This window comes from Mercurialis annua, linkage group LG3 (genome assembly GCF_937616625.2).
Source record: "Mercurialis annua linkage group LG3, ddMerAnnu1.2, whole genome shotgun sequence".
NCBI lineage: Eukaryota > Viridiplantae > Streptophyta > Magnoliopsida > Malpighiales > Euphorbiaceae > Mercurialis > Mercurialis annua.
The window spans coordinates 31,876,020-31,900,015 of NC_065572.1; the positions used below are offsets into that span (position 1 = coordinate 31,876,020).

A 23,996-nucleotide genomic window follows, 5' to 3' on the forward strand; every position below is an offset into this window, starting at 1 on the left:
ACTAATAAACCCAGAGTGGACGGGAACAAACCCTCGTCATATACCAGCGTAAGCAAGACATTAGTTTGCCGATCCAAGAGTACTTACCGGTGCACACAGTCCCTATACTAGCCTATCGAGCAGCTTGTTTCAATCCAGATCCATAATCGCTTAAAACAGTTCAAAAACATTTATAATACTAAAATAAGATGCAGTAATTAATAAAGCGGTAAATAGCAATACAAACTCACTGCTTGCTTATTCACGTGAAACTTTGACAAGCAGCTAACCCTGGTTCGACACCTGAGCGCGAATAGTCGAAGAGTCTAAAAATAAATAATAAGTTAAAATCACTCCAACCCAAATGTCGGCATCACGTAGGACTAGCACAAATAATAAGACAGATAAAAGTTACACCGAGAAACATAATTCTCAAATAAATTATAATGCCGTAAAACAATTCAAGTCTATTGAATTCACACTTTAAAATCAAATCCGAAAATATTATTAAAATAATATATAAATGATAACTTAAAATAAATTGGGTTAGCTGAATTTCTAAAACTACCAAGCTAAACCCAAATGTCAGGCGACCCAAGTCTAACCCGACCCAACCAATATGCAAGAATTATAAACCACATTGGCATGCTAGCCTAATTCTATAAAATAATTTAATAAATAATTAAAAGCTAAATTAAAAATTTAGTCACGTTGGCACGCTAAGCTTAATTCTCTAAAATAGTAATTAAATAATAATGTCCAATTCCCATTGAATATAATCCAAATAAATAATTTAAATCGCCGAAGTAATAGTCGAAACTAAATCCGTAACTTAAAATTTAAAATCAATTATAAAACAGTTAATAAATAAGTTAAGGAATCAATATGTTTTAAGCAAAATAAATCAGTGACCTAAAAGAACCTTTAACCAATAAAAAATCAAAACATCCAATAAGCCAATGACACATTTTCATCTTCAACAACAATGAACCCAATTATGCATTTATGCAGAACTACAAAAAATAATCTCAGGTTTAACCAAACATCAATTCATTAACAAATAACACTACGAATTAATAACAACAAATCAAGAAATCAAGAACACCGTACATTATAATCATTTTTTTTACACAAAATCATCTCAGAAAACCAACCCAACAATTGGCAGAAACCATTCAAAAACAAAAGAAAATTATAGGCATCAAACGAAGCAACGGCAGCGACGATAGCGAAGCGAATCATGGACCGATTAGCGAAAAAATGAAAGCAAAGTTGTAGAATAATGAGTCTACTTCTACGGGAACGAGACGGTTTTGAATTCGATTTAAAAACGGCTGCAAACGGATCTAAAAACGAATGTATCGTTTTAGAATTTAAAACAGAATATAATTCGAAAACGGTAAAACGTCAGCGGCTAATACAGAGAGGATAACTTACCAGATCCGAATCTGAAACTTTGGAAATGTAGGGGATCGAGTCTACAATGACTGAGACGAAACGGTTCTGAATTTCATTCTGAAACGATTGAGAACGGATCAAAATACGGAGGTGTCGATAATGAATAAAACTGAAAACATTACGAACAAAACTTTCCGATCAACGCCAACTTTGGTTGATGATTTGCTTAGGAATTTCCAGAAGTTATGGAGTAGGGAAGACGGCTAGAGTTTAAAGAATGTGTAGAGAAGCGTTTTAGGGTTTCGAAAACGATATTGATATATAAGAATTAGGGTAGAATTAGGTTAGAGGAGAAATAGCGTGCCACTACACGTCTGATACGCAGCTCACCTGCTGGTCTTGAACGAGATCAGCTGTAAATTCATGAGGTCTCATTAGAGACCAGCAGGTCTCCAACGAGACCAACACTTTAACAGAACATGTCTCGTTAGAGACCAGCAGGTGAGCTACGTTTCACCTTTTTAGCAATTTAAGCCAAACGTTTACAAACATTACGAAACAAATCCAAGCGTTTCACCTATTTAGCAATTTAAGTCAAATGTTTACAAACGTTACAAAAAAATCCAAACGTTTCACCTTTTTAGCAATTTAAGCCAAAAGTTTACAAACGTTGCAAAACAAATCCAAACGTTTCACCTTCTTAGCTATTTAAGCTAAACGTTACAAGCGTTACTAAACAGTTCCAAACGTTTCGAAACAAAACCAAACGTGTCACCTTTTTAGCGATTTAAGCCAAAGTTTACAAACGTTACAAAACAAATCCAAACGTTTCACCTTTTTTGCGATTTAAGCCAGGGTTATGATCTGAGAGAGTCTGGTTATCTCCGCATTTACTTTTTCTCGGAGGTTCCATTTATTTTTGATAAACTGTAAAACTATTTTATTCTTATACCGCTGTAGTAACTAGACGTCTTTATTATTATTATTTATTTTTTCGGATTGGTTCGACTGGTTATATTGCTTTGGCATATTATATTATTTACATTGGTTTATGATAAATCTATTTTAGACTCGGAATTGGATAAGCATGTTATATTAACTGTTGAATATTATAACTGTTAGATTTAGGCTGAAGTCTCGGTTGCCCCCGAGCATTGATTTTCTGCAGGTTTATGTGTTTATTTGTTAATTGAAAGGCTAGCTACGGGTTTTGGTACTACATTACCCATACCCTAGCGCCGGTCGCGATTCATGAAAATGGGTCGTGACAACCAGCCAACACCTAATCCTCTCTCCCTTTAGCTCCTTAATCTGCAAGTAAATGAATCTCACTCAGCATCCAATCAGACGTTAATAACTGTTCCTATAACCAATCGGCAATCTCCTATTCCTATATATAAGGAGCACAGCCAATTGCAAAAAAGGACACTAAGAAAATACGCTAAAAAGAGGGAGGAACATTGCAGAAATAGCAAGAAAAATACATAAAAAAAAGAGAGAGCAGAAAGCTGCTGAAACACAGATAGGAAAAAAAGAGTTAAAAATAGGCATAGTTATTCAGTAATAGTTGAAGCAGCAACTAGAAGAAACAGCTTATCAAGACACAAAGGTGATAGGGCATCCATCACAGAATAGAATCGAAACCAACCACACCACACACTCACTTGGAATTTCCATTTCAACGCCAAAAACAGACATAAAAAAAAGGAAAAGAGGTATATTGTTCTTCTAAAAATCAATGTCTTATCATTTTCTTTAATGCATCAAGATAACATTATGCTCTTATTTTCTTCTCTGTGAATGGTTATTAGGATAAATTCATATCATTTTCATCGAATATTTGTTGTTGTGACTTCAAATGGGTGGATACCCGTTTTCGTTTAGTTATTCTAAACAAGCAAACTGGGTGGATACCCTATTAAAAATGAATGAGTTGCAAAATGAATTAGAGTTCAAAAGATACTAAAACTCAATATAATTGCATCACAACACAGTCCAGAGTAAAGATAAAAAAAAAGACATAACTACTTACCTCATCCTCTCTGTACCTCCATCTTCCCAATTCTGGTTCTAGTGCCTCGAACCCGTCTTGTAGGTTTTAGTCGCTCGTCCATACGGTCTTGCTCATATCTAATCGATATCACTGAGGCACGGCACAATCGCTGCCATCAAATTTGCTCACCTCGATTTGATTAGATCGGTCCAAACTTGAAAGTTAAATTAATAAAAGAAACCAGGAATCAAAGATTAAGCATAGAAGAAAATAATAAATAAAAACAAAAGATTAAAAATTTCTTATGCTTCGTTGTTCATGGCTTACCATCTTTTTCTTTTAATCTCTTTATTTGGCTAAAAGAAAATCCTGAACTTGAAATTGGAGAGAGATTAGTGATTTAAATAAGTGGTGGGTGCTAAGACAAAAAATAATAATAAGAACAGAGTGAAGGTATTGAATTGAGAAGGAGATGGCAAAAATGGAAATATCAGAGTCGGCTAGGTCAAGAGATGAAGGAGAAAGTGAATTTGAAAAATGGCTTAGTTGGGCTTATTACCACATTTGAGTTTGTTTTATAATTGTTGGCTTTATTATCATATACGCTGTCTTGCTAATTAAATAAAAAACATGATTTTCTTTTGCTTTAATAAATTGGCTTATATATTAGTTAATTAAGTGGACTCAGTAAATAAAAATGCGTTCAACACATAACACCATCAATGGCCAACCTCCTTTGCAAGATGATTGATTTTTTATCTATAATTTCATTTGCTTTTTATTATTATTATTATTATTATTATTATTATTATTATTATTATTATTATTATTATTATTATTAAAACGAAATATAGGATTCCGGATTTCATTTTTCGTTTAATATAAATAAATAATTTTAACTGTATCTTGGATAAGATATCAAAATTAATAAACTTTTAAATTTTATTTAAAAAAAAAAAAACAAACTGTTTAATCCATTTACAGTTCAAACGAATTACGTGGGTTTTGATTCCGACACACTGGATACGTAGGCATCTCGGAACACAAATCGAGACTCAAATCCATTTTTCTAAAAATTTATGTTTTACAGTTCAAACGAACTACGTGGGTTTTGATTCCGACACACCGGATACGTAGGCGTCTCGGAACACAAACCGAGATTCGAACCCACTTTTCTAAAAATATTTCCATTTTCTAAAATACAGTTTAAACGAACTACGTGGGTTTTGATCCCGGTACACTGGGTACGTAGGCATCTCGGCACACAAACCGAGACTCAAATCCAATTTTCAAACACTCGCTTTTTTTATATAATAATTCTCATTCGAAGTACGTCGACTTTGATTCCGGCACACCGGATACGTAGGCATCTGGGGACCCAGATCCAAGTCTCGCCTTTTTAAACTTTATTTTATTTCAATAAAAATTATAATTTATTTCATCTCATTTATAATATGGATTTGTATTATAATTGAGGGTAATTTTATTTCAGTGTTCAGTATATTTTTGCGTTAATTTATATATGGGTTCCATTCTGACTTCTTATAACTTTATTTTATCTTACACTTATAATACGGATTCATATTATAATTTATTTTGATTTTGTCTGTATTTAATTTATTTTTAAATCTATTTTTATACAGATTTAAATTTAGATTTTTTTTTATCATATTTTTTTTATCTGTCATTTATAATACGGATTCGTATTATAATTGACGTTACTTTTAGTTCCATGTTTAATATATTTTTGTGTTTATTTATATATGCTCAAATATAGTCTTTTTTTTATTTAATTTTGTTTTAGCAGTAAAGTTATAATTTATTTTATTTTTGCAATTAGATTCCTAATACAATATGTGTACTTTTATTTATGGATTTAGTTTTATTTAGTTTATTTATTAGTTTTTAACTAGTTACACACACTCACAAAATGGAACGGATGATCTATTCACCCTGTTTTAGGAAAGACGAAAATGAGTACCGTCATCTTCGAGGGAAGCCCGGACCTCCGCGCGAAAGTTTTCACTCAAAACTAACTCCTGTTAAATTCAGATACGATTAGCAGTGAGGGTATATTGGTTTTGAGACCCCTTTGTCTTAGAATTAGAAATCAAAAAGTTAACTCGTAAATATCAGTAAGCAAATGATGGATTGAATAAAATAGTATTTCCGAACCCGAATCTCTGAAGAAGTGAAGATGGTTATAATGCTTTAACCGTCTTTTCCTTCCCAGTTAACCCCGGGTGGCGACTCCATATTTATTTTTCACAATTCATTTGTATTATACGAAATTCGCCAAAATCGTGTGAGCCTGCATTAAAAATGAAAATGCGACCTTAAAAACGCATGCGGTCATCACAGTGGAGACTCCACTGGGGAAATTGGAAATAATTTTAAAAATATCCATCGTTTTCTATTTGAATATATACGAGTTAACCTTTTTATGCCCTAAATTCACATAGGAATAACTAGACACTTTCCTTTAGAGTCTTATCCTTATGTCCTTTTATGGTAAGGATAAAAGGGGAACATAAGTGCTAACCGAACCGAGTATAGACATTCTTTTGTATGATTGTTTCGGAATGCCAAAGTCGATACATCATGCACCTCATGCATTGGCATATCATATTTGGCATATCACCCATTTATGTTCAGTATCCTATTCATGCATCTAGTATAATGAGCACGTCATTGCAATGTTCTAATCATGCATCATATTTATTTAGGAACCATCATTGCGCCCCCAAAGTTGCCTCGCACTACTCAGTATAAAAGAAGCAAACAGTCACCAAAATGAGTTGCTTGGTCTAGACACGGAAAGCGTCTAGACAGATTATCTGAACCCATTGAAATCAATTTCGAAACGCCAGTCAAACAAGCACAAATGGCTCAAAATCCACAATCGCAAGGAGTACAATCATATCTTAGCCATGAAACTGAACCTATGTTATGGGAAGAACTGGAAAAGATAATTGAGAATACTCTTGATGCTGAGTTAGCTCCAATTTTAGAGGCTTTAAGGCTAATAAAGGGAAAAGCTCATGTCGAACCTTCCACTGTAACTGTTGAATCATCTCCGGCAGCTAATTCAAATCCTTCTAAAACAATGAACCAAGATGTCATGGCTGACAAAGGAGATGTTTGGGAACAAATATTTGGAGAAAAACGACCTGTTGAAGTAGTCGTTAATCCAGTCCAAGCCAATCCTGAGATAGAAAAGATCACGAAGGAGCTTGAAAAATTGAAGACTCATATGGCAGGCAAAAAGAAAGAAGCTTTTGACCTTGATGATCTAAGCTTAGTCCCTCCGAGTTAATTACCGGCAAAATTCAAGTATCCCGACATAAAAAAAATATAATGGGGTCGGTTGCTGCATTAGCCATCTCAAATATTTCAAAACTCATATGGATACTACAAGTGCTGATGAAGATACCATATGGAGTTTATTTTTCTCTGTCTATAGAAGGACCAGTTTTGGAATGGTATTACGGACTGAGTCGGGCCGTGAGAAGCGATTGGAGAGAAATGATAGCTCAATTTGTGAAGAGGTATGATTATACCTCCTACATCGAAGTTACTTTAATGGATTTGCAAGCAACAACCCAAAAGGCTGATGAATCATTCATGAATCATTTCAGAAGATGGTTACAAAAAGCATCCCAGCTCAAAAATCAAATTGGTGAAAAAGATCAAATCCACCTTATGATAAACGGATCGTTACCTGCTATCAAGAAAGAGATAGCATGTTTTCCCTTTAAAAATTTTAGGGACCTTTGTGATTCTGCACTTCAGGCTGAAAAGGTAATAAAGGAAAGAAATAAGGTATACGGGGGCTTCAATAATAATAATAGAAAGGGTACCAATATTACCTCAAATCCAAACACCTCATCCAAAATTTTCCGATGTAAAAGCACTAAACAATCCATCTCGAAGGTACTCTAACTTTAAGCTTCCCATGTCAAAATTCTTTGAGGATCTTAAAAAGAGAAATCTCATTAAACCCTTAGACCTGAAACCTTTACCACCCAAAGTGTCACCAAGTTTCAATCCAAACTTGAAATGTTTGTACCACCAACAAATCGGACATGACACAAACACCTGTTACAAGCTTCGAGACGCCTTACAGGATCTCATCGATTCTGGCAAGATTCCTAACCCCGATGACCCAAACAGACCTTCAACTAGACACAATCCTTTGCCCAACCACCAAAATAACAATAATGGAAATCATCAGGCTGTGCCGGGCATTTATATGCTCTCAACTGATGTCCCGAACGAGAAGACCATCTTAAGCTCCATTAGAGTCACACCATATAAACCCCTTCCGATGTCCGTAATTGGTCGGGATGAATCATATGAGGCTTTTAAAAGGAGGTGGTGCTCTCCGAACAAGGACCAACATGGAAAGAAGCCATCTTTTCAAATTATGAAAGATGATCAAAATCTAGTTGTTAACATGGTTAGAGGAACACCTGATTCTGGATATCTTGTACCTTCTGATTTTTGGGAAACGTTAGAAAATGAGTGTGAAAATATATCACCATAATTTGAATGTTTGGAACAAATTGAAGATTTATGGACTGAAACTGTGAAACCAATCACTCGTAGTGGCCGCTTCTATAACGAAGAAAAAGGCAAAGAAAAAGAGCTTGCGGGAGATACAACAAAAGAGTCTGAGGAAGATTCAGTGTTGAGACAACTAAGACACACTAAAGCAAATGCTACTGTATGGGATTTGTTGGTCGCGTCTAAGACTCAAAGAGATGCAATGTTCGAAGCACTTGCATGTATGAAAATAGATGTCAACTCTACTCTGCAAGACATGGTCCACTTAGTAAAAGAAAGCAAAGATGTAACCTTTTCTGATAAAGACCTTACATCTGAAGGTAGAAATCACACTCGAGCTTTGCACATTCAAGTGGAAACAAAAGGGAGAATCGTTCCTAGAGTCATGGTGGATGATGGTTCAGCATTAAATGTATGTCCATTGAAAGTACTACCAAAGTTTGGAATGACAAAAGATGACTTACAGAAAACGGAGTTAATCATAAGGGGATATGATGAGTCTAGGAGACAAGTAGAAGGAACCTTCAAGATAGTCATTAAAGTAAGACCCATTGAATCTGTAGTGGAGTTTATGGTGGTGGATATACCAATCAGCTACGCATTATTGCTTGGGCGACCATGGTTTCATGCTCTGGGAGGGATTCCTTCCACCCTTCATCAGAAAATTAAATTTCCATTTAATGATGAAGTTATTACCATCTCGGCTGAGGAAGATACAGTATGCTCGAAAGTGGATTTAGGAGCAGAAATCCCTCCAATCACTGGTTTTAATTTGGTTGGTGGGATATATGAAGACTATATGGACCCACAAGTTGCCATGATGATGAAGAATATGAAATTCTTCCCTGGCCTTGGATTAGGCAAGAATCAACAAGGCATTCCCACAATTCCTGATTTTTGAGGACAAAACACTAAGGATGAACTCGGTTATGACCAAAGAAATGCTCACAAAAGTGCGATGCAAACTGAGAAAGGCATATTCGTGAAAGAAGGAACTGGAAAAAATTATGCAAACATGATACCGCGAAAGGAGTGTCCCAGATGGGAAACCTTCAACGATGCGGTCAAGGATGTTTGCACCAAGAAAAAGTGGAATATTAACAAGATGTTAATTGGTCTAGACCATGCTCTCGAGATCCAAGATGAAGTTGGGACCATCTCCATGGAGGACTGCATAATAAGTTCAAGACTATTGATTTAGAGGATGATGTTTTTCTTTCTGATGTAATGGATGACAATGATGTATTCCTTTCCAAGTTTAATGCAATAAACGCAAACTTCGTTTATTTGTTTGATGTTTTTCCTGATGGAAGCATTTGCGCATTAGATTATTTTCATAGCATATTTCATATCAATTCTATGGAACACATTTCATTTAATTTGGGTACAATTGAAAATCCTAGGGAAATACTCTTAGGTGGCAATTGCACTCCTGAATTTAGAGAGAGACATGAGAGAATTTTAAAAGAAAAAGAAATAGCTTTTGCATGGACTTATGAAGATATGCCAGGAATAGATCGAGATATTGCTCAACATTACATTCCAACACATGACCATGTTAAACCAGTCAAACAAAAGATTAGGCGTATGAAACCAGAGTGGGCACAAAAAGTTAAAAATGAAGTAGAAAAACAAATAAAAGAAGGTTTTCTTGAAGTGATCGATTATCCAGAGTGGCTAGCCAATATTGTTCTGGTACCTAAAAAGAATGGAAAAGTTAGGATGTGTGTGGATTATAGGGACCTCAATAAAGCCTCTCCAAAGGATGATTTTCCATTGCCTCACATTGATGTTCTGGTTGACTCAGCTGCAGAAATGTTGTGGTACGCTTGTTGTGATGGTTTTTCAGGTTACAATCAAATACTAACTGCCCAAATCCATAAAGCCAAGACATCATTCATTACTGAATGGGGAACATTTTGCTACAAAGTTATGTCGTTTGGATTAAAGAATACAGGAGCCACTGACCAACAGGCTGTGACGACTCTATTTCATGATATGATGCATAAAGAAGTGGAGATTTATGTCGATGATATGGTAGTAAAAGCAAAGTCTGAAGAGGAATACTTTGAAGCCCTTGAAAAGTTTTTAGATAGGGTTATCAAATACAACCTTAGACTAAATCCCAAAAAGTGTATTTTTGGTGTGGGATCTTGTAAATTATTGGGATATGTGGTGAGCCAAAGAGGAATAAAGATTGATCCCGATAAAGAAAAAGCTATAAAAGAAATGCCGGCCCCAAAGACGGAAACTGAGGTTAGAGGATTTCTAGGAAGATTGCAATATATCAGCAGATTTATAGCCAAATTAACAACCGTGTGTGGTCCAATTTTCAAATTGCTAAGAAAGAATCAGCCAATGATATGGACAAAACAGTGTCAAGAAGCATTCGACAAGATCAAAGACTATTTGTCTAATCCTCCGATCCTAAAGCCTCCTAAATCACGAAAACCTTTGACGTTGTATCTTTCTATAGAGGATCAAGAAATGGGAGCTATGCTAGGACAAGAAGACGTGGGATATGTGGAGCATGCCGTATATTATCTCAGTAAAAAACTAAGTGAAAATGAATAGAGATATACAATGATGGAGAAAATGTGTCTGGCAATGGTGTGGCTCACTAAAAAATTAAGACACTATTTTATGAATTACCAAATTGATGTGGTGTCAAAAATTGATCCAATGCGATATTTATACTGAACTCCATCCCTGATAGGAAAGCTTGGGAGGTGGTTACTTCTACTGTCCGAATTTGATATACAATACATACCCAAGAAGGTAATTAAGGGGAGAGCTGTAGCTGACTTCCTAGCGCAAAATCCAGTAGATGATAGTGAAGTAATTGACTTTTCCTTCCGAGATGAAGACATTAGACTAATAGATATTGGAAAGTGGAAAATGTACTTCGATGGTGCAGCAAATAAAAGTGGAGCTGGTATTGGCGTCATTTTGGTTTCCCCAGAAGGTGAATGGATGCCATTATCCAAAAGGCTATTTTGGGCCACCAACAACATGTCTGAATACGAAGCTTGTATTTTTGGATTGGAATCATTGATATCAATTAGAATCAAACATGCAGAAATTTTTGGAGATTCCAGTCTAGTAATAAAACAAGTGAGAAAGGAGTGGGAAATAAAAGAAGAAAAATTAAAACCCTATCTCCAATATATTGAAGTTCTCAAGACACATTTTGATGTAGCTGAATTCAAATATATCCCTAGGGAAGAAAACCAGATAGCTGATGCTTTAGCTGGATTAGCTTCAGTATGGGACGATCCTGGAAGATTGTTTGTCAAGCCACTAGTAATGGTAAGGAGTAAGGTTCCATGCTTTCAAGGTGCACGAATATTAGACATCACGCAAGATGAAAAGCCTTGGTTTCATGATATTTTGAGGTTCATGCAAGATAAACATTATCCAGTAGATGCTACCACAAAGGATAGAAATTTGATTCAGAAATTGGCTCAACAATTTTTCTTATTACATGGAAAACTATATAAACGTCATCATGACTTACACCTGTTGTGCATAGATGAAGAAACAACCAAACAACTTATGGAGGAAGTTCATTCGGGTGTTTGTGGACCTCATTTGAACGGTAAGGAATTATCTCGTAAAATCATGCGATAAGGATATTTTTGGTTGACGATGGAAGCCGATTGCATCCATTTCGTTCGAAGGTGCCATAACTGTCAAATTCATGGGGATCTAAGCCATATTCCGCCATCAGAATTGCATAGTCTTACTTCGCCATGGCCCTTCTCTGCTTGGGGAATCGATATTATTGGAAAAATTCACCCGACCGCATCAAATGGTCACGAATTCATCGCGGTTGCCATAGATTACTTTACAAGATGGGTGGAAGCTGAATCCTACAAGACATTGGGGGCAAAACAAATGGCTGAATTCATTGAAACTCACTTAATATGTAGATATGGGATTCCACACCATATTGTGAGCGACAATGGAGTACAATTCCAAGCAGAAGTGAAACAACTATTGCGTGAAAATGGGATCGAGCACCATAAGTCTTCACCGTATAGGCCTCAGGCTAATGGAGCAGTGGAAGCGGCGAATAAAAATGTTAAAAAGATTCTCGCTAAAATGGTGGAGACATACAGAGATTGGTCAAATAAATTACCATACGCCTTACACGGGTACAGAAGAACAGCAAGAACGTCAACTGGTGCAACCCCATACTCCTTAGTATATGGAATGGAGGTTGTCTTGCCTGTTGAGGTTGAATTACAATCACTTAGGGTGGTGTTGGAGGCTCAAGTCCCAGAATACGAATGGGCTAGAGCAAGATATGAACAATTGGCTGCATTTGACGAGAAAAAAACGCGAGCAATGTTCAATAACCACATGTACCAAAGGCGAATTGCCAGAACTTTCAACAAGAAGGTCAAAATAAGCAAAATAAAAACAGGCTATTTGGTGTTGAAGCAATCGAGACCAATTCCATTTGACCCAAGAGGAAAATTTCGACCTAACTGGGAAGGTCCATACTTAGTCAAAAAGATCCTCTCAAAAGGAGCTATCAAGCTATGTATGTGGAAGGCAATGAATTCACTGAACCAATCAACCTGGATAGGTTGAAGAAATACTATGTTTAAGTGAGAGTGTGCTTTATCCCGCTAGGCTGCTACATCCAACAACAACTTAGGCAAAAGTTAGGGATTGAGAGAAAATATTTAGTTTGAAAACCCTTATGGGCAAACTAATAACAGGTTGTGCAAATTGCTAAAACATTGTACCCTTATTAAATGAAATAAACATATCAAATTGATATTTAAATATGAGTGCATTTAATTTAGTATTGTATTATGCATTAATCAGGGAAGACTTAGAACAAATAAGTCACCCACCCTATCCACAAAGTGGTCGAACTACGTGGACTTTGATCCTGCAAAAGCAGGTACGTAGGCACTCAAACCATTGAGTTCAAGTCCAATCACAAAAAGAATATGTCCATTTCTTTCGCAACCTACGATTGAAAATAAATTTTGGAAGTCTATTGCCGAACTACGCTAACTTTGATCCTGCCACAGCAGGTACGTAGGCACTCAAATCATTGAGTTCAAGTCTAGTTAATTAAAAAATAATAATTTTCATACATTCATCTATCCTAACAAATTTACCTCATGAAATATCCACACCCTCCAAAAATCTAATTTAAACTTACTTCATTCAAAATCTTGCCAAACCTGATTTTTTTCCTTTGTCATCCGTTACATCATAAATTTCATCATTGAGCATATTTTTCCTCATTAATAAAAAGAAAAAAATTAATAAAATAAACGCTCGTCGAGTTGAAAATCCGCAAAGGGCGACTCGAGCAAAAATTAGAGCAGCTCGTTGAGTTGAAAACCCAAAGAGGGCGGCTCAAGTGAAAATTAGAGCAAATCCCGTTGAGTCAAAAACCTCTGTAGGCAGCTCAAGCAAAAAAAAAGAGTGAACAAAAATAAAATGAAACAAAAGCTTGTCGAGCCGAAAACCAGCAAAGGGCGGCTCGAGCAAAAATTAGAGCAGCTCGTCAAGTTGAAAACCCGCAAAGGGCAACTCGGGCAAAAATTAGAGCACACAAATTGACTAAGCTGAAAACCCGTAAAAGGGCGGCTTAGATAAAGATCAATACAAAAACTTTGCCCAAGACAATAAGGTGAAACAACATTGAAAGATCTATTATCGTGCCGTTTTACTTTAAAGAATTATATCATTTCTTACTTTGAGCTACCAATAAAGATTTCATGGCAAGTAAATGATATATGTGGCATGAAGATAATTTGTCAAGACTTTTGAAGTAAGAAAAAAAAAGACTGAATGAAAGATCATTTGAATCATCAACGACAACCTATTGGGGGCAATGTTCTTACACTCACACATATCCATGCATACATGTCGTCTCTAAATAATTAGGGGCATTCATATACACGACATCTTTTGATTTACTTTTGGAACATTCCGAATCATACAAAATAATATGGAAAATCTGTATATTGAAATATTATGACCTACTTAATGGTCGTATTCATCGGCTCATACAAAAGTCAATGGTACTCATAACTTACACAACAGTTATGAAATTGGATGGCCTACGCAACGGCTAAAAAATCTCTTTGACTAACATAATGATCATATTCGTTGACCTATGCAACGGTCTACGAAGCTTATAACTTACACAACGGTTATGAAATTGGATAGCTTACGTAACGGCTACGAAAATCTTTTTGACCAACACAACGGTCATATTCATTGACCTACACAAGGGTCTATGAAGCTCGTAACTTACGCAACAGTTATGAATTGGATAGCCTACACAACGGCCATGATAATCTTTTCGTCCTACATAATGGTCTTGTTCGTTGACCCACACAACGGTCCACATTATTCAAAACCTACGCAACGGTTACGAATTAGGTAGCTTACACAATGGCTATCTTAAATCTTCACTAACTTATAGCCTGTGCACCGGCTATTTACTAAATCATCACTAACTCTTTACTTTCCCTTAACATGCATGTAGCTGGCACATCAGCTATTTACGGACTCTTCACAACTGCATGGCTCGCACATCAGCTATTAACTAATTTTTCACTTTCCCGTAGCTAACACATCAGTTATCACTAACATATTTTTTTTGCTCGTGGATGGCACATCAGGTATTTACTAACCTTTGAGTATCGCGTAGCCTGAACATTGGCTATTCAGTAGTTCAAATTTTGCTAACTTTACAGCTTTAAAGGGTAAATGTTGCATAAACCTTTAAAAACCCATTTTAAATTCAGACTTTTATTCTTTACTTTTCTTAATTTTATAATTCCTATAAAAATCTATGCTAACATGCTTACTCATTGCTTTGTCGTAATTTATGAATTAAACCGTTCAAAGAAAAAGAAAAAACTTTATCGCATAGTTCTTCATTGTTCATAAATTTCTCCAAAGCAGGGGGCAAACTGTAAGCGTTCGATTTTCAGGCTTGAATTATAAAATTAATATAACTATTGAACTCTTAGTCAATTAAATTTGAGTTTCAAAGACCGATTTAATTTCTTTACCAATTAGGATTTACTTTCACATTATTTATAAAATTTTATTTTTTTATTGATTTACATATTTATTGTCTTTTATTTTATTTTTAAAAAAAAAACTATTTAATAAAATTTGAAATAAAAGAGTGAGCCAAAATGCATTGGTCATTTAATCAATTTCAGTTTCAAATTACAATTAATAATATAATAATGAATAAAAAAAAATCTAAAATACAAAGAAATAAACTTTGGACCCAACAAGTCTTGGCCAATATCCATAATCACATCCTCTTCATGCCCCAACCCAATTTCAAGCCTGCTACAGTTTTACTCCAGCCCTGAAACACCCCTTTCATGTATACACCAGCCAACACCTAATCCTCTCTCCCTTTAGCTCCTTAATCTGCAAGTAAATGAACCTCACTCAGCATCCAATGAGACGTTAATAATCATTCCTATATATAAGGAGCACAGCCAATTGCAAAAATGGACACCAAGAAAAATACGCTAAAAAGAGGGAGGAACTCTGCAGAAATAACAAGAAAAATACATAACAAAAAGAGAGCAAAAAGCTGCTGAAACATAGATAGGAAAAAACAGAGTTAAAAATAGGCATAGTTATTCAGTAATAGTTGAAGCAGCAACTAGAAGAAAGAGCTTATCAAGACACAAAGGTGATAGGGCATCCATCACAAAATAGAATCGAAACCAACCACACCACACACTCACTTGGAATTTCCATTTCAACGCCAAAAACAGACATAAAAAAATAAGGAAAAGAGGTATATTGTTCTTCTAAAAATCAATGTCTTATCATTTTCTTTAATGCAATAACATTATGCTCTTATTTTCTTCTCTATGAATGGTTATTAGCATAAATTCATATCATTTTCATCGAATATTTGTTGTTGTGACTTCAAATGGGTGGATACCCATTTTCGTATAGTTATTCTAAACAAGCAAACTGGGTGGATACCCTATTAAAAATGAATGAGTTGCAAAATGAATTAGAGTTCAAAAGATACTAAAACGCAATATAATTGCATCACAATACAGTCCAGAGTAAAAATAAAAAAAAGACATAACTACTTAGCTCATGCTCTCTGTACCTCCATCTTCCCAATTCTGCTTCTAGTGCCTCGAACCCGTCTTGTAGGTTTTAGTCCTCGTCCATACGGTCTTGATCATATCTAATCGATATCACTGAGCCACGGCACAATCGCTACCATCAAATTTGATCACCTCGATTTGATTGGATCAGTCCAATCTTGAAAGTTAAATTAATAAAAGAAATCAGGAATCAAAGATTAAGCATAGAAGAAAATAATAAATAAAAACAAAAGATTATAGATTTCTTATGCTTCGTTGTTCATGGCTTACCATCTTTTTCTTTTGATCTCTTTATTTGGCTAAAAGAAAATCCTGAACTTGAAATTGGAGAGAGATTAGTGATCTAAATAAGTGGTGGGTGGTAAGACAAAAAAAATAATAATAAGAACAGAGTGAAGGTATTGAATTGAGAAGGAGATGAAGGAGAAAGTGAATTTGAAAAATGGCTTAGTTGGGCTTATTACCACATTTGAGTTTGTTTTATAATTGTTGGCTTTATTATCATATACGGGTGTCTTGCTAATTAAATAAAAAAATGATTTTCTTTTACTTTAATAAATTGGCTTATATATTAGTTAATTAAGTGGACTCAGTAAATAAAAATGTGTTCAGCACATAACACCATTAATGGCCAACCTCCTTTGCAAGATGATTGATTTTTATCTATCATTTCATTTGCTTTTTTTTATTATTATTATTATTATTATTAAAACGAAATCTAGGATTCCGAATTTCATTTTCCGTTTAATATAAATAAATAATTTTAACGGTATCTTGGATAAGATATCGAAATTAATAAACTTTTAATTTTTATTTTTTAAAAAAATGAATAAATAAAAACCAAACTGTTTAATCCATTTACAGTTCAAACGAATTACGTGGGTTTTGATTCCGACACACTGGATACGTAGGCATCTCGGAACACAAACACCGACTCAAATCCATTTTTCTAAAAATTTATGTTTTACAGTTCAAACGAACTACGTGGGTTTTGATTCCGACACACCGGATACGTAGGCGTCTCGGAACACAAACCGAGATTCAAACCCACTTTTCTAAAAATATTTCCATTTTTCTAAAATACAGTTCACACGAACTACGTGGGTTTTGATCCCGGTACGCTGGGTACGTAGGCATCTCGGCACACAAACCGGGACTCAAATCGAATTTTCAAACACTTGTCTTTTTTTATATAAAAATTCTCATTCGAACTACGTCGACTTTGATTCCGGCACACCGGATACGTAGGCATCTGGAGACCTAGATCCAAGTCTCGCCTTTTTAAACTTTATTTTATTTCAATAAAAATTATAATTTATTTCATCTCATTTATATAATATGGATTCGTATTATAATTGAGGGTAATTTTATTTCAGTGTTCAATATATTTTTGCATTAATTTATATATGAGTTCCATTCTGACTTTTTATATCTTCATTTTATCTCACTTATAATACGGATTCATATTATAATTTATTTTGATTTTGTCTGTATTTAATTTATTTTTATATTTATTTTTATACAGATTTAAATCTAGATTTTTTTATCATATTTTTTTTATCTGTCATTTATTATACGGATTCTTATTATAATTGACGTTAGTTTTAGTTCCATGTTTAATATATTTTTGTGTTTATTTGTATATGCTCAAATATAGTCCTTTTTTTATTTAATTTTTTTTTAGCAGTAAAGTTATAATTTATTTTATTTTTGCAATTAGATTCGTAATACATTATGTGTACTTTTATTTATGGATTTAGTTTAATTTAGTTTATTTATTTATTTTTAACTTCACTATTTACACACAATCACAAAATGGAACGGATGATCCATTCACCCTGTTTTAGGATAGACGAAAATGAGTACCATCATCTTCGAGGGAAGCCCGGAGCTCTGCGAAAGTTTTCACTCAAAACTAACTCCTGTTAAATTCGGATACGATTAGCAGTGAGGGTATATTGGTTTTGAGACCCCTTTGTCTTAGAATTGGAAATCAAAAAGTTAACTCGTAAATATCAGTAAGCAAACGATGGATTGAATAAAATAGTATTTCCGAACCCGAATCTTTGAAGAGGTGAAGATGGTTATAATGCTTTAACCGTCTTTTCCTTCCCGGTTAACCCCGGGTGGCGACTCCATATTTATTTTTCACAATTCATTTGTATTATACGGAATTCGTCAAAATCGTGTGAGCCTGCATTAAAAATGAAAATGCGACCTTAAAAACGCACGCGGTTATCACAGTTATGAAACAAATCCAAGCGTTTCACCTTTTTAGCAATTTAAGCCGACCGTTTACAAACGTTATGAAACAAATCTAAACGTTTCACCTTTTTAGTGATTGCAGCCAAATGTTTAAAAACGTTATGTAACAAATGCAAATGTTTAACCTTTTTAGCGATTTAAGCCAACCATTTACAAACGTTACGAAACAAATCCAAATGTTTCCCCCTTTTTAGCGATTTAAGCCAAACTTTTACAAATGTTACGGAACAAATCCAAGCGTTCCACCTTTTTAGCAATTTAAGCCGAACGTTTACAAACGTTACGAAACAATCCAAACGTTTAAACTTTTTATGGATTGAAGCCAAACGTTTACAAACGTTACGAAACAAATCTAAACGTTTCACCTTTTTAGCGATGTAAGCCAAATGTTTACAAACGTTACGAAACAAATCCAAAAGTTTCACTTTTTTAGCGATTTATGCCAAACGTTTACAAATATTACGAAACAAATCCAAGCGTTTTCACCTTTTTAGCAATTTTAGCCGAACCTTTACAAACGTTATGAAACAAATCTAAACGTATAACCTTTTAAGCGATTAAAACCAAACGTTAACAAACGTTACGAAACAAATTCAAGAGTTTCAATCGTTTTAAATACAAGCGTATGGCTTCAATCGCTAAAAGGGGAAACGTTTTGTTTTGTTTCATAACGTTTGTAAATGTTTGGCTTAAATCACTAAAAATGTAAAACGTTTGGATTTGTTTCGTATCGCTTTAAACGTTTGGTTTTGTTTCGTAACGTTTGTAAACGTTTGGTTTAAATCGCTAAAAATGTGAAACATTTGGATTTGTTTTATAACGTAGGTAAACGTTTGGTTTAAATCGCTAAAAAGGTGAAACGTTTTAAACGTTTGGCTTAAATCGCTAATAATGTAAACCAAACATTTACAAATGTTACAAAACAAAACCAAACGTTTCACCTTTTAGCAATTTAAGCCAAACGTTTACAAACGTTTCACCTTTTTAGCAATTTAAGCCAAACGTTTATAAACGTTACGAAACAAATCCAAACGTTTTACCTTTTAAGCAATTTAAGCCAAATGTTTACAAACGTTACAAAACAAATCCAAACGTTTCACCTTTTTAGCGATTTAAGCCAAACGTTTACAAACGTTACAAAACAAAACGAAACGTTTACAAATGTTACGAAACAAAACAGAACATTTCACATTTTCAGCAATTTAAGCCAACGTTAACAAACGTGACGAAACAAAAACCAAATGTTTAACATGTTACAAAAGATTACGAAATCAATCCAAACGTTTCACCTTTTTCGCGATTTAAGACAAACGTTTACAAACGTTACGAAACAAAACCAAACGTTTAAAACGTTGCAAAATAAAACCAAACGTTTAAAACGTTACAAAACAAATCCAAACGTTTCACCTTTTTAGCAATTTAAAGCAAACGTTTACAAACGTTACGAAACAAATCCAAACGTTTCACCTTTTTAGCAATTTAAGCCAAACGTTTACAAACTTTACGAAACAAATACAAACGTTCAACCTTTTTTGCGAAAACGCCAAACGCTTATAAATGTTACGAAACGAATCCAAAATGTTTCACTTTTTGAACGATTTATGCCAAACGTTTACAAACGTTTCGAAACAAATCCAAACGTTTCCCCATTTTAGCGACTTAAGCCAAACGTGTACAAACGTTACAAAACAAATCCAAGCATTTCACCCTATTAGAAATTTAAGCCAAACGTTCTCAAATATTTTAAAACAAATCCAAATGTTTCACAATTTTTAGCGATTTAAGCCAAACGTTTACAAACGTTTTGAAACAAAACAAATCGTTTCACCTTTTTATCGATTGAAGTGAAACGTTTACAAACATTACGAAACAAATTAAAACGTTTCACCTTTTTAGCAATTTAACCCAAACGTTTACAAACGATAAGAAACAATTCCAAACATTTTACCTTTTTAACGATATAAGCCAAACGTTTACAATCGTTATGAAAAAAATCCAAAGGTTTCACCTTTTTATCTATTGAAGTCAAACGTTTACAAACGTTACGAAACAAAACAAAACGTTTAAAACGTTACAAAACAAATCCAAACATTTCACTTTTTTTAGCGATTTAACCCACGTTTACAAACATTATGAGAGAAATCCAAACGTTTCACCTTTTTAGTGATTGAAGCCAAACGTTTACGAACGCTACGAAATTTAAGCCAAACGTTTACAAACGTTATGGAACAAAACCAAACGTTTTCCATTTATAGCGATTTTAGCCAAACGTTTACAAATGTTACGAAATAAAACCAAATGTTTCACCTTTTTAGAGATTTAGCCGAATGTTTATAAACATTACAAAACATATCCAAATGTTTCCCCATTTTAGCGATTTAAACTAAACGTTTAAAACGTTACGAAAGAAATCCAAGCGTTTCACCTTTTTAGCAATTTAAGCCAAACATTTACAAACGTTACAAAACAAATCCAAACGTTTCACCTTTATACCAATTTAAGCCAAACGTTTACAAACGTTACGAAACAAACATTTGGCTTAAATCGCTAAATTGTGAAACGTTTGGTTTTGTTTCGTAACGTTTGTAAACGTTTGGCTTAAATTGCTAAAAAGGTGAAACGCTTGGATTTCTTTCGTAACGTTTTAAACGTTTAGTTTAAATCGCTAAAATGGGGAAACATTTGGATATGTTTTGTAATGTTTATAAACATTCGGCTAAATCTCTAAAAAGGTGAAACATTTGGTTTTATTTCGTAACATTTGTAAACGTTTGGCTAAAATCGCTATAAATGGAAAACGTTTGGTTTTGTTCCATAACGTTTGTAAACGGGTACAGAAGAACAGCAAGAACGTCAACTGGTGCAACCCCATACTCCTTAGTATATGGAATGGAGGTTGTCTTGCCTGTTGAGGTTGAATTACAATCACTTAGGGTGGTGTTGGAGGCTCAAGTCCCAGAATACGAATGGGCTAGAGCAAGATATGAACAATTGGCTGCATTTGACGAGAAAAGAACGCGAGCAATGTTCAATAACCACATGTACCAAAGGCGAATTGCCAGAACTTTCAACAAGAAGGTCAAAATAAGCAAAATAAAAACAGGCTATTTGGTGTTGAAGCAATCGAGACCAATTCCATTTGACCCAAGAGGAAAATTTCGACCTAACTGGGAAGGTCCATACTTAGTCAAAAAGATCCTCTCAAAAGGAGCTATCAAGCTATGTATGTGGAAGGCAATGAATTCACTGAACCAATCAACCTGGATAGGTTGAAGAAATACTATGTTTAAGTGAGAGTGTGCTTTATCCCGCTAGGCTGCTACATCCAACAACAACTTAGGCAAAAGTTAGGGATTGAGAGAAAATATTTAGTTTGCAAACCCTTATGGGCAAACTAATAACAGGTTGTGCAAATTGCTAAAACATTGTACCCTTATTAAATGAAATAAACATATCAAATTGATATTTAAATATGAGTGCATTTAATTTAGTATTGTATTATGCATTAATCAGGGAAGAATTAGAACAAATAAGTCACCCACCCTATCCACAAAGTGGTCGAACTACGTGGACTTTGATCCTGCAAAAGCAGGTACGTAGGCACTCAAACCATTGAGTTCAAGTCCAATCACAAAAAGAATATGTCCATTTCTTTCGCAACCTACGATTGAAAATAAATTTTGGAAGTCTATTGCCGAACTACGCTAACTTTGATCCTGCCACAGCAGGTACGTAGGCACTCAAATCATTGAGTTCAAGTCTAGTTAATTAAAAAATAATAATTTTCATACATTCATCTATCCTAACAAATTTACCTTATGAAATATCCACACCCTCCAAAAATCTAATTTAAACTTACTTCATTCAAAATCTTGCCAAACCTGATTTTTTTCCTTTGTCATCCGTTACATCATAAATTTCATCATTGAGCATATTTTTCCTCATTAATAAAAAGAAAAAAATTAATAAAATAAACGCTCGTCGAGTTGAAAATCCGCAAAGGGCGACTCGAGCAAAAATTAGAGCAGCTCGTTGAGTTGAAAACCCAAAGAGGGCGGCTCAAGCGAAAATTAGAGCAAATCCCGTTGAGTCAAAAACCTCTGTAGGCAGCTCAAGCAAAAAAAAAGAGTGAACAAAAATAAAATGAAACAAAAGCTTGTCGAGCCGAAAACCAGCAAAGGGCGGCTCGAGCAAAAATTAGAGCAGCTCGTCAAGTTGAAAACCCGCAAAGGGCAACTCGGGCAAAAATTAGAGCACACAAATTGACTAAGCTGAAAACCCGTAAAAGGGCGGCTTAGATAAAGATCAATACAAAAACTTTGCCCAAGACAATAAGGTGAAACAACATTGAAAGATCTATTATCGTGCCGTTTTACTTTAAAGAATTATATCATTTCTTACTTTGAACTACCAATAAAGATTTCATGGCAAGTAAATGATATATGTGGCATGAAGATAATTTGTCAAGACTTTTGAAGTAAGAAAAAAAAAGACTAAATGAAAGATCATTTGAATCATCAACGACAACCTATTGGGGGCAATGTTCTTACACTCACACATATCCATGCATACATGTCGTCTCTAAATAATTAGGGGCATTCATATACACGACATCTTTTGATTTACTTTTGGAACATTCCGAATCATACAAAATAATATGGAAAATCTGTATATTGAAATATTATGACCTACTTAATGGTCGTATTCATCGGCTCATACAAAAGTCAATGGTACTCATAACTTACACAACAGTTATGAAATTGGATGGCCTACGCAACGGCTAAAAAATCTCTTTGACTAACATAATGATCATATTCGTTGACCTATGCAACGGTCTACGAAGCTTATAACTTACACAACGGTTATGAAATTGGATAGCTTACGTAACGGCTACGAAAATCTTTTTGACCAACACAACGGTCATATTCATTGACCTACACAAGGGTCTATGAAGCTCGTAACTTACGCAACAGTTATGAATTGGATAGCCTACACAACGGCCATGATAATCTTTTCGTCCTACATAATGGTCTTGTTCGTTGACCCACACAACGGTCCACATTATTCAAAACCTACGCAACGGTTACGAATTAGGTAGCTTACACAATGGCTATCTTAAATCTTCACTAACTTATAGCCTGTGCACCGGCTATTTACTAAATCATCACTAACTCTTTACTTTCCCTTAACATGCATGTAGCTGGCACATCAGCTATTTACGGACTCTTCACAACTGCATGGCTCGCACATCAGCTATTAACTAATTTTTCACTTTCCCGTAGCTAACACATCAGTTATCACTAACATATTTTTTTTGCTCGTGGATGGCACATCAGGTATTTACTAACCTTTGAGTATCGCGTAGCCTGAACATTGGCTATTCAGTAGTTCAAATTTTGCTAACTTTACAGCTTTAAAGGGTAAATGTTGCATAAACCTTTAAAAACCCATTTTAAATTCAGACTTTTATTCTTTACTTTTCTTAATTTTATAATTCCTATAAAAATCTATGCTAACATGCTTACTCATTGCTTTGTCGTAATTTATGAATTAAACCGTTCAAAGAAAAAGAAAAAACTTTATCGCATAGTTCTTCATTGTTCATAAATTTCTCCAAAGCAGGGGGCAAACTGTAAGCGTTCGATTTTCAGGCT

The 23,996-nt window shown here is 34.6% G+C and overlaps 1 protein-coding gene and 1 long non-coding RNA gene across 2 annotated transcripts; one reads left to right on the top strand and one right to left on the bottom strand.

The window, feature by feature from the left end:
- The first annotated feature begins 9,163 nt into the window (after window positions 1-9,163).
- LOC126672495 (uncharacterized) lies at window positions 9,164-11,566 on the top strand. Its single transcript, XM_050366445.1, has 2 exons — window positions 9,164-10,484; window positions 10,653-11,566. Exons 1-2 carry the CDS (start codon window positions 9,164-9,166, stop codon window positions 11,564-11,566), a joined length of 2,235 nt encoding a protein of 744 aa, XP_050222402.1.
- Window positions 11,567-15,209: 3,643 nt separating this feature from the next.
- Window positions 15,210-16,563, bottom strand: LOC126674644 (uncharacterized). The gene is made up of 3 exons (XR_007639582.2): window positions 16,348-16,563; window positions 16,077-16,234; window positions 15,210-15,370 (listed from the first exon to the last, which is right to left on the bottom strand). It is a non-coding gene; the product is annotated as an uncharacterized LOC126674644 (long non-coding RNA).
- Between the last annotated feature and the right edge of the window lie 7,433 nt (window positions 16,564-23,996).